We start from the raw sequence: 12,499 nt of genomic DNA on the forward strand, positions 1-12,499 counted from the left end.
TGGATGAGGGTCGAGCAGTGGATGTAGTGTACATGGATTTTAGTAAGGCATTTGATAAGGTTCCCCATGGTAGGCTTATGCGGAAAGTCAGGAGGCATGGGATAGAGGGAAGTTTGGCCAATTGGATAGAAAACTGGCTAACCGGTCGAAGGCAGAGAGTGGTGGTAGATGGTAAATATTCAGCCTGGAGCCCAGTTACAAGTGGAGTTCCGCAGGGATCAGTTCTGGGTCCTCTGCTGTTTGTAATTTTTATTAATGACTTAGATGAGGGAGTCGAAGGGTGGGTCAGTAAATTTGCAGATGATACGAAGATAGGTGTAGTTGTGGACAGTGAGGAGGGCTGTTGTCGGCTGCAGAGGGACTTAGATATGATGCAGAGCTGGGCTGAGGAGTGGCAGATGGAGTTCAACCCTGCCAAGTGTGAGGTTGTCCATTTTGGAAGAACAAATAAGAATGCGGAATACAGGGTTAATGGTAGGGTTCTTAGTCAGGTGGAGGAACAGAGGGATCTTGGGGTCTATGTACATAGATCTTTGAAGGTTGCCACTCAGGTGGATAGAGTTTGTAAGAAGGCCTATGGAGTATTATCGTTCATTAGCAGAGGGATTGAAGTGATGTTGCAACTGTACAGGACTTTGGTTAGGCCGCATTTGGAGTACTGTGTGCAGTTCTGGTTGCCTCACTTTAGGAAAGATGTGGAAGCTTTGGAGAGGGTTCAGAGAAGATTTACCAGGATGTTGCCTGGAATGGAGAGGAAGTCGTACGAGGATCGGTTGAGAGTTCTCGGCCTTTTCTCGTTGGAACGGCGAAGGATGAGGGGTGATTTGATAGAGGTTTATAAGATGATCAGAGGAATAGATAGAGTAGACAGTCAGAGACTTTTTCCCCTGGTACAACAGAGTGTTACAAGGGGACATAAATTTAACGTGAAGGGTGGAAGGTATCGGGGAGATGTTAGGGGTGGGTTCTTTACCCAGAGAGTGGTGTGGGCATGGAATGCGCTGCCTGTGGGAGTGGTAGAGTCAGAATCTTTGGTGACCTTTAAGCGGCAATTGGATAGGTACATGGATGGGTGCTTAAGCTAGGACAAATGTTCGGCACAACATAGTGGGCCGAAGGGCCTGTTCTGTGCTGTATTGTTCTATGTTCTATGTTCTAAGTTAGATTTGGGTTTAACCAAGGACAAAAGTAAAGCTGAAATTGCCAGGCAATTACTCAAACACTTAGGTGTGCCAGAGAAACAGACTAGCACAGTAGAGATAGAAAAACTTAAATTACAATTGAGGAAAATGGAGTTAGACGATAAACAAAGGGAGAGAGAAAGGGAAAGAGAGAGAGAAGTTTCTTAGCTGAGCAAAGAGAAGAAAGTGATAGAGAAAGAGAAGAAGAAGAAAATTCTTAGCTGAGCAAAAAGAGAATCTGAATGTGAGAATTTGAAACCGCCTTTATTTCACTTGAAAAATTGGCGAGGCAGATGGAATGGTCTGAGAATTTATGGATAATGCTAGTTCAGACTAAACTGGTACGCAGAGCTAATGAGGTATTTGCTGCACTGTCAGACATGGGGTCAAGAGATTCTGAAGAGGTCAAACAGGCTATTTTAAGTGCTTATGAACTGGTACCAGAAACACATGGGCAGCGATTTAGAAACATAAAGAAGGAACCAGTTCAGACTTGCGTTGAGTTCGAAAGAATTAAACATCGTCATTTTGATAGATGGGCGTGTGCTTTGAAAATAGATAGGATCTTTGAAGCTCTATGAGAGATTATTCTGCTGGAGGAGTTTAAAAATTCACTTCCAGAGATCGTAAGAATTCACATGGAAGAACAGAAAGTTCAGGAAATGAAAAAGGAAGCAGAATTATCAGATGAGTACATATTGTTGCATAAGACAAGTTTCCAGCCAGAATTTCATCCTGTGAGGGATGGAAGTTGGGAAAAGGAGAGATCATACACTACTAAACCAAGAGTAGAGAGCATTGATAAGAATTTACCAGAGCATAAAAAAGAAGCCCAAGAAGTTGGAAAGGAGGTACAGTCACAATGCTAGTTATTAAAGGCACTGTGGGAAAAGATGTGGTAAAAGAAGCTAAGCCAGTGGCATTAGTGAAGGTAGTAAAGGAGATTCAAAGAAGAGCCAAGGAGCTGCAGAAGAATGCACAGCCTAAGCAGGGACAGGGTATGGAGTTAGTACCTGATCTCTGCAAAGGATTTGCCTGTGGGTAAAGTTTACTCCGAAAGAACAGGGGCAAAGGACAAGTAGTTATAATTTGAGAGATACAGGGTCTAACCAGTTACTGACGGTAAGGGATGAGCGAACATGCATTTTTTTTCTGATCTGTTACCAGAGTGTGTGGTAATTTGTGGGATAGATGGACAGAGGTTTAGCATTCTCCTTTGTAAGATCAGGTTGGAGTGCTAACTCAAGACTGGGAAAGTTACAGTGGGAGTGATTGACAGAGTGTCAGTTCCAGAAATCCAGTTTGTTCTTGAGAATGATTTGGCACGATCCAAGTTGGGAGTGACACTCCTTGTGGAGAAGCCCAAGGAAGACAAGAAACTGAGGAGTTATCAGAGTTGGCGAAAGATATTTCTGAGTTTGTAACCCCAAATGGGCTATATTAGTTTAAAGTGATGTCATTTGGAATGAAGAACACACCTGCTGCATTCAAAAGACTCATGAACAGAGTTGTGGCTGGGTTAACAAGCTGTGAAGTCTATTTGGACGATGTAGTGATCTTTAGTAAGTCCTGGAAAGATCATATGGTACAGTTGGCAGAGCTCTTTGAACAACTACGAGAAGCAAAATTGGTAATAAGCTTAAAACTGAATTTGCGAAAGCAGAGGTGACATTCTTGGGACATAACTTCGGTCATGGAAGGTTGATCCCATGGAACGCAAAGATGAAGGTAATCAAGGAATTTCCATGACCAACCTTGAAGAAAGAGGTGCTTTGATTCTTAAGACTCAGTGGATTCTATCAGAAGTTTGTTCCCAACTTCTTCAGTGTAGTGGCACCGTTAACCAATTTGCTGAAGAAGACAACAGTTGCGGTGGACAGAACCATGTCAGGAGGCATTTGACCATTTGAAAGCCATATTAACCAGCCAACCAGTTTTAGCTACACCAAACTTCAAAACCTTTTTAATGTCGCCATTGATGCTATTGTCATAGGAGTTGGTGCTTTACTCCTACAGGAAGATGAGGATGGGATTGAACTGCCAGTTGGTTATTATATGAAGATGATCAGCATCCACCAGAGGAAATACTCCACAATCGAGGAAAAAAAACTATTGAGTTTGGTACTGGCCTCAACATTTTAATGTGTATGTCACACGCAATGTGGAGGCAGTTGTGTACACTGGTCACAATCTTATATTTTTTGAACGATTTAAAGATGAGAATATGAAACTATTTTGTTGGAATCTTATGTTAGAGTTTTAATTTTAAAATCGTAGATGTTGCAGATTGTAAGAATGTAATTGCAGATGCGTTATTGTGGATTTAACTGAGTTTAGATGAGATTTATATTTATTTAATGTTTTTACGCACGCACGCGCACACACACACATATATATGGTAAGAAGTTAAGGTGAACATATATTGAAGTTGTGTGTATGTTAGGGTAATGTTTTTTAAAAAAGAATGAAGCCATCTTTTCATTATGGTTCATTTTTTCTTAAGGGGAAGGTGTTATGAAGATGTGGGTGTACTATACTTTTAAGAGTTAGAAGTTAGCAGTGAAAGCATCAGGTGTTCTCAGTAAGATACAATGTAGCATATGATCCAGCCACTGGGGTAGCTTGGGTAGCTGGTTGCCTGGAAATGACAAAACAGATTTGAATTAGGCCAATCAATTTAAATTATGCCCTGAAAACTTCCAAACTCCAATCCAATTTGAATTTAGTATGTTGACAATCTTACATAACAACATAATCTGATTCTTTGGGGGTATAAGGCCAGGGAATATTGAACTGTTGAGAGGAGAGCTGCCAAGCTATCAGCATGTCAAGACTGCCTGGAAAATAGCTCTCTTATAGGTACCTTTACTGATCAGTAACCTGTGAAGCAGAATCCCCAAGAAGAAGAAAAGACAGGAATAAAGATAAAACGGAAAGCCGCCTGTTTTGAAATAAGTTTTGTTTTGTAAATCTTAATCGGGGTTTTATCAGACTAGTATTATAGAAGGGAAGGTTAGAGGAAGGGCTTGTAAACAGCATTTAATTGTTCTTGGCGTCTTGAATTTTCACAGATAACTGCATGCGATAAATCTTTTGTGGTGTTGGTTTACATTAAACTGGAGAGTTTACCCCGTGTCATAACACAGCTCACTGCCGTCTTTCAAAGGGTGATTAGCATTGGGCAATAAATGCTGGCCCAGCCAGTGTCAGCCACATCTTGTGCAAGAATTTTTTAACACTTTGCCCAAAACTGCCCAAAATTCCACTTTGCAACAAGTCTTGTTCAGCCATCACTCTAGTGCATGGTGATTTACTGTTGCTCCCAATTAAGTACTGCTTTGATTGTAAAATTCTCATCCTTGTCAAATCCCTTCTTAATCTTACCCGTCTCTGTCTTTGTAACCACCTCCAGACACGTGATTTTGAGAATTGTAATAGTTGTCCAAATTTTGCTGTTTTGCAGATGCAGCGGTTTTAATCACTATCATTAGCAGTTGCACTTGAAGCTTCAGGAATCCCAACCTCGAGATTATCTTCCTTTAACACCCCTGTGTCTCAATCCCCTTCTGCTCTTTTAAGGCATTTTTTTAAGCCTGGTGAAACATTAGTTTCACTGTCATCTGTACTGATATCTTCTTGCATCTCACTGTCAAATTGGTTGATAGCATTCCAATGAAACATTTTGAGATATTTTATATAAAGGTGCTGAGTAAGTGGAGGTTATTGTAGCCCTGCAGTTAACCAATTGGCATCATCACCAATGAATACGTTCACATTAATGTTTAGTTCGTTCACCTGAACTTTTATAAGTCACTTTATACAATTGGAAAAGAATATTCTGGTCTTCTCAGTATTAATTGTTGGTGTTTTAATTTGTATTTCGCTGTGTTCTTGGCTGTTTGGCAGTTAGGTGATAACGTGACCTGATGCACAAGGCATCAGAATTTTTAGGGACAGCTGGATGGACCAGTTGTCTTTTCTTGCCTGTCTGATATTTTCAAATGTTTGTATGTAAGAGGAAGGTAAGCTGCTTTCTCAACCTTTGGCATTTAGCAATTTAACAGCTTCATGCTTCAACCGATTTATCCTGGGAGACCAAAATGCATAAATGCCTTCCTATCTGTTTTCCTGCTACGATCCAGTTGGGACTATTTTCCATTATGAATTCCCTCATCAATCAATGGAGGAGCTGGTATTGAAAGTCAAAAAGATGCATGAAAATCCCATCATGTTTAGTACAGTCACTCCAATGATGGAGTAATTGAGCTTATTTGGTCTCTTGTCAACAAATAATCCTAGTGTTTGTAGTTTGAAATTTGTGATGGTAAGCGCAAGAGAAACTGCTAGCCCTGTCTAATCAGGACCACAAATCACTTAAGGCCAGATGAGGCGCAATGCTGATACTGAGTGCCAGGAAAAGTTTTGCTTCATAAATAAATGTTAAGACAATATGGCTTTTACAACTTCCCCACCATTTTGAGAATATTGGTGGAGGCAGGAAAACTGAACTCTTATTTTAGTGGCCTCCTCCTTTGGAAAACAGCTTTCTGTCTACCTAAACATCAATTTCAAAGTTATTGGTTCTTGTTTAATGAATTCCTTTCAGAACTTGTTCACTGTCTGCATAGCCTCAAACCTTTGTTCTTAAAGTGACCTGTATCCATCCAACTATGCCTTTCTTTGTATTGTTCCCCTTTGGCCTCCACTTCCTTAACTCACGTGGTCCATTCCAGTTTTAACTAAACAACTTTGATTTAGCTCATCATTTCCACCAAGGTCCTCTTAAATTTTCTACTTTGCTATCCCTTCACTCCCTCCAAAAGCCACTGCAAAACTAATCTATTTGATCTTTTAATTCACTGCTCCTAATCCTTCTGCCTCTCCAGTTCTGATGATTTTTGTCTCAGTTACTTTGGGATGTTTTAAGGTGCAATGTAGATGAAAGATTTTAGTCTTAAGCATCTTCTTATTTCTATATGCAATTTTGGTACCAACAGTTTAAAAATAATTCACTTGTGCTGTAATTTAACTTCCATGAATGGCCAAAGGGCCTGTCTCCGTGCTGTAGGACTCCATGACTCCAGTTTCATTATTTTCCATTTAAATTTTGTGCAGCCTTAAGCAGTTTGAACTATTTAAACCTGTTAGCATTGAATCCAAATGATATTATCCTCACCAGGTTATGTTCACTGAAGAGGATGTGAAGTTTTATCTTGCAGAGCTGGCTCTTGCTTTAGATCACCTACATAGTCTGGGAATTATCTACAGAGATCTAAAGCCAGAAAAGTAAGTTGCTGAAATTTTCATCCTTCACTAAGTTTTCATTAAGTATTGAATGAAATATTCTGCAGGATACTGTTTAGTGTTTTATCCACATAATAAATAATTGAAGTTGTTTTATTGTGTTTACTAAAATGTAGATTATCAGAATTGTTACTGAATTTCAATGTCAAAACTCCTTTCAAGGAATTAAATGTAACTATTTTCTTTCAGTATTTTGCTGGATGAACAGGGTCATATTAAACTAACAGGTGAGTAATCCATTAATATGGATTTTGTTAACTTTAATTTTCTGCCTGTATTACATATAATTGACCTTTACATTGTCATCTTTAGGGGTGGTTTAACCAAATTTCTTTCAAAAGAAATTTGGAGGAAAGACTATTTCTAAAAGTTCATGGTTTTAAAATCCAAGTATCTTTTCATGAGAGGGGGGGGTTTGGCCTTCACGTTGGAGGTATCCTCTCACTGTGTCTTATGGCACTGACATTTCTGGTATTGAAGCTATCCATGTCTAAATGTAACAAGAGCTGGGCTAAGGTGCCAACTAAGTTTCCGTAAGACCTCGGAGCAGTGCAGGCCATTTGGCCTGTTGGGTTTGTTCCACCATGGTGAAATCATGGTTGATCAGACAATTCTCAGCGGCACTTAGCCATCTTTTCCCAAAATACTTGATTCCTATACTGACTCAGCATTGGACTTAATTAACGATGCAGTCTCTACACCTCTGCAATAAAAGAGAAGTTCCACTCATTCACTGAACTGAGGTTTGAAAACTCCTCATCTCTTAAATGGCTGGCCCGAGTCTGAGCTTATGTCCTCTGGTCCTAAACACACACGGGGAAACAACCTCACTGAATTTACCCTGTTACGCCCCCTAGGATCCTCTATTTCAATAAGGTCACTTCTCAATCTTAGACTCCAAGACATGAAGCCCAGCCTACTCAGTCTCTACTCATAAGCGAATTCCTCAGTGTCCAGGGCCAACAGCAGTTTCTGGACTGTATCCAGTGTCAGCATTAGTGCAAAACTGTACAGTGATCTAGATGTGGTTGTATTCTTGCCTTTTACAGTTTTAGCAAAACCTCTCTACATTAAAATTCATTCCCTTTGAACTAAAAGAGAACATTACATTTCGTTTCCCTATTCCTCACTGACGCTGGTTGCTATATTTTGTGATTCATGTCCAAAGATCCCACTGTAATGCAGCTTTTTTCAATCTGTCTTCACTTAAATAATATTTAACGTGTCCAAGACCAAATCCTTGCATTTTCCCACATATGCCACCTGCGAAGTTTTGGCCTACTCCCTTAGCCTGGCTGTGTCCCTCTGTAGATTCTTTGTGCCATCCCCACTACAGGGAAACCTCGATTATCCGAACAAGATGGGCGGGAACTATTTCGTTCGGGTAATCGATTTTATTTGGTTAATTGACTAAATGCCTTTCCTCTGGGGCTCGGAGTTTTTAAAGTCTGCTCTCTGTTCAGGACCCTATCTGGGGCAGCTGGATTGGACACCAATAACAAAACTGCTGCTGCTTTTGTGGGGTAAGTCTCAAAATATGCGCACACAGACACATATATTTAACTTTTTACTGCAACTTTTTGACAGGTTCCATGTTTACCCTGTACAGGACAATGTTGGAGTGATTATCTGAGGAAGGGGGGTTTAGGGTACACCCCTGTGTAGAACTCCAGGAAAAGTGTGGGAGAGAGGGAGGGTGGAAGGTCAATCATTTGGAAATGATGCCTATTTAATCACTGTAAACAAAAGTCGCGATCACTGCTGGCAGCACGTCTTTGATGTAATGTTTCTGTTGGGACCTGGAGATCTCCTTCGGATAATCCAATTTTCAGATAATTGGTATTCGGATAATCGAGGTTCCTCTGCACTCACCTTCCCGCCTACTTTTGTAATTTGCAAACTTGGCAGAAGTACATTATTTTTCTGATTTGCGTGAAGTTATGTAGCGTACTTGTGAATTGAAAGGCAGGAAGTTGGAAGTTTCTCAATTTGTTTGTAAGGATGGTGGGGTGGGTGGAGAGTAATGGTCCTTTTAAGAGATTGTGCTTTTCAAAACTTGGGAGATTTAAACAAAAATGTCTGCAAGCAGATGTAGGTGCACGTACAGTTCTGAAATTGAAACATGTATCAGTTGGCTGTGTGGTTGGCAACAACCCAGGCTTGTTTTGGTGTTACGGCAACCAGCCTGAGTATTAGCCAATTAATTTAAACCAGGCCTTAGATACCAAAACCCAATTACATTTAAATCTGAAGGTTTTGACAACCTCAGACCAGTCCTATTACAAGAAAATTGACAGGTCATCAAAGGTATATAAGAGGGTTTTGAAAAGTGGTGGAAGAGCAAACTGCCATCTGAAGAGTACATATCTGGCTCTCTGATAAGCTCCGTTCCGTAACAGATTGGGGGATCAGGTCTGGGATCTGGATATTTTCAAGTTATTAATAATAATAGTGCTCCCTTCGCTGACCATGCAGCATTCTATTTGTTATAGGTTGCCACCTTAAAAATGCCCCCTTATTCAAACTGTCATCTGTTAGTTAACCAATCCTGTACCAGTACAAAATACAACCTCCAACACCATGGCCAGTTCTGTTCTTAAGTATCCTCGACAAACCAAATCTTACTGAAATCTTCCTGCCAATGAAAGTATAATGCTTCTGCTACTTCCCCTTTGTTTGTTCAGCTTCTTACCACCACAAGGAATTCTATAAATTTGTCAAGCCTGATTTCACCATCACAAAGCCATGCTGATTTTGCCTGAATTATGAATTTGTAAATGTTCTGCTCTTCATAATAGACTCCAGCAATTTCTCAGTGACAGATGTTAAGACAACTGTCCTGTAGTGTTTTGTTTTTGTTTTATTCCCTTATTTAAGTGTTATATTGGCAACTTTCCAATCTTCTGGAATATTTCCAGAACCTAAGGATTCTCGGAAGATCGTTTCCAATGTATCCACTTTATAGCTATCTTTAATATTCTAGGATGCAATCTGTCATATCCAAGGAACTTAATGGCTTCTAGTCCTGTTAGTTTCCAGAGTACTTTGTTTTGAGTGAGAGTTTATTTATTTCCTTTTCTCTTTTGCCCTTGATTGTGCAGTATTTTTGGGATGCTACTAGTGTCTTCTAAAGTGAGAGCTAAGTATTTATTCAACTCCCCTCTATTTTCTGGATTCCCAATTATTATTTCCTAACAATTTAGAGAATGAGGCTCGACTTTTGCCTTCTTTGGCCTCTCTCTTCTTTTTCTGTATATCCAATGAAGCTCTTGCTGGTACCATTTTGATGGTACTTTCTAGGTTATCCTCAGGTTAGTTTTTCCTTTTTTGGTTGTAATTTGGTTCTTAAAAGTTCTTAATTCTCTGCTTACCACTAATCTTTGATACATTGTTCGGATTTTTTTCTTTCAATTTAATTCTTACTACTTTGTTCAGTTTATCCTGATCATGAAATCTTCAGTCCTAACCGGAATATATATTTGTTGAAAGTCATGAACTATTTTCTTAGATTATTCCTCAACTGCCTTTTCTGATAAACTCCTTTCCCAGTCCATAACCTTCAAGAGGCTGGTCATGGCCTGCATCAACTCCAGTCTCCCAGCCTGCCTCAATCTCCTAAAATTTGCTTAGTGACTTAACAGGTCCACACTGAATGCCATATCCCTAGCCCTGTACTTAACCTTGGAAACATCTCGACAGCAAAGATACCTACGGCAGACTCCAGCTAATTGACTACAGCTCAGCCTCTAAAACCATTATCCCCTCTAGAAACTGATCTCAAAACTCCATGACCTTGGACTTGGTCAGCCCCCTGCAACTGGATCCTCTGCTGTCTGACCCACAGATCGCAATCAGTGAAGTTAGGTAACTGCACTTGCTCTGCAATAACACTCAACACTGGAGTCTTCCCCCCCCCCCCCCCCCCCCTCAAAAGATGTGTCCTCAGCCCCCTACTGTACTCCCTTGTACACCCACAACTGTTGCTAAATTTCAAACGAATGCCATCTACAAGTTCACTGACGACGCCACCATAGCAGGACAGATATCTAATATCAGTGAGTCAAAATAACGAAGGGAGATAGAGGGCTTGGTGATGTGGTTCAATGAAAACAACCTCTCTCAAAGTCGACAAACTAAAGAACTGATCATTGACTTCAGAAAGAAAGGAGGAGAACATGCCCTTATCTACAACAACAGAACTGAGGTTGAGGGTGACAAGTGATAACTGGCAAACTGTCCTGGACTTTCCATGTAGATGCGATGGTCAAGAAGGCACAGCAACACTGCTTCCTCTGGCGGTTCAGGAAATTTGGCCTGTCCAGAAGGACCCTCACCACTTCTACAGATGCAACATAGAAAGCGTACTGTCTGGGTGCATAACTGCCTGGTATGGCAACAACTGCTCTGCCCAGGAGCATAAGTAACTCCAGAGGGTGGTGTGCACAGCCCAGACCACCGGGGAAGCCAACGTTCTATTAGTGGACTCCATTTACACATCTTGCTGTCGCAGAAAGACTGCCGACATCATCAAAGACCCATTGCACCCCAGTAGTGTCCTTCAGCCTCTTCCATCAGGCAGAAGATGCGGAAGCCTGAACACATGCATTAATATGTTCAGGAATAGCTTCTTCCCAGACTGTCTAGCCTCGAATAATGCTGATCTTGCTAATGTTGATCCCATCACTGCATACCCTGTACGATGTAACCTGAATGCCTCTGTTTAAGTCTTTCTAATCTGTACATGCTTACTTTCTATGATCTGCTTTTATTGCTCATAAACAAAGCTTTTTACTGTATTTTGGTACATATGACCAAAAATCAATCCATTATTCACTTCAGCCAACTCTGCCCTCATTAATTTAGTTCATTCAATTCATCAAGTTTTTAGCACAGTTGTTTCTGACCCATGTTTCGCACTCAGCTGAATGTTAAATGCTGCTATTGCTATAGTCACTATTTCTCAGGAAATCTGCTACCTAGCATAATTTTATAAACATGTGCATTATGCATTTGGATTCAGAATAGCCTGATCCTTGATTGAATCCACAAAATGTTGTTCTCTGAAACTGTCCTGAATGTACAGAATTCCTCCATGTACTTGCCGTTATTATCTCGTGTTTTTATGTTGTCCTCAAGTATCACTACTGGTAGACTATTCCCATCACTATCTTGTTCCCCTTATTTCTTAATACTACCTATATGAATTACCCATCTTGCAATCCAAGAATTTCTTGCTGTCATACATCTCGTTTGAAGAAAATTTTCCTCCTCCTCTTGCCCCCCCAGCTTTGAAAAGTGTTATAACCCTGAATATTTAGTTCCCAGCTTTGATCTATTTCTAACTATAACTCTGGAATAGCCAGAAGATCATACCCATTAACCTCTTAACCTGTTTTTGTGCCCTTAAATTATTTATTTTTCCTCCAAAAATTACAGACCTCTTTTTAAAGAACCATTGATGCTGCTCCCACCACCACCATCCACATCCTGACCCTATCTGCTACTGTTTTTCGATGTTTGCAAACTGTGCCTTCCTGTCCCACACTGGGTGTCGTTATCCAAATTGCTGACCTGCTATGCTGCCATATCCTGAACATAGAAAAATACAGCGATGTTGCGCCGATCCAAGCCAACCTAACCTACACTAGCCCACTATCCTCCATATGCCTATCCAATGCCCGTTTAAATGCCCATAAAGAGGGAGAGTCCACCACTGCTACTGGCAGGGCATTCCATGAACTCACGACTCGCTGAGTAAAGAATCTACCCCTAACATCTGTCCTATACCTACAACCCCTTAATTTAAAGTTATGCCCCCTCGTAATAGCTGACTCCATATGTGGAAAAAGGTTCTCGTGGTCAACCCTATCTAAACCCCTAATCATCTTGTACCCTCTATCAAGTCACCCCTAAACCTTCTTTTCTCCAATGAAAACAGCCCCAAGTGCCTCAGCCTTTCCTCATACGATCTTCCTACCATACCAGGCAACATCCTGGTAAAACTCCTCTGCACC

The 12,499-nt window shown here is 40.6% G+C and overlaps 1 protein-coding gene across 8 annotated transcripts in view; it reads left to right on the top strand.

Annotated features, from left to right (window-relative positions):
• Positions 1 to 12,499, top strand: part of LOC122554978 (ribosomal protein S6 kinase alpha-3) — a 125,319-nt gene that overhangs the window by 70,400 nt on the left and 42,420 nt on the right. For all 8 annotated transcript variants that reach the window (XM_043700470.1, XM_043700462.1, XM_043700465.1 and 5 more), the window contains 2 exons: positions 6,361 to 6,467; positions 6,675 to 6,712. In XM_043700470.1, the coding sequence (XP_043556405.1) occupies positions 6,361 to 6,467; positions 6,675 to 6,712 (145 nt within the window). The remainder of the gene's footprint in view (positions 1 to 6,360; positions 6,468 to 6,674; positions 6,713 to 12,499) is intronic.

This window comes from Chiloscyllium plagiosum, chromosome 12 (genome assembly GCF_004010195.1).
Source record: "Chiloscyllium plagiosum isolate BGI_BamShark_2017 chromosome 12, ASM401019v2, whole genome shotgun sequence".
NCBI classification, from domain to species: Eukaryota; Metazoa; Chordata; class Chondrichthyes; order Orectolobiformes; family Hemiscylliidae; genus Chiloscyllium; species Chiloscyllium plagiosum.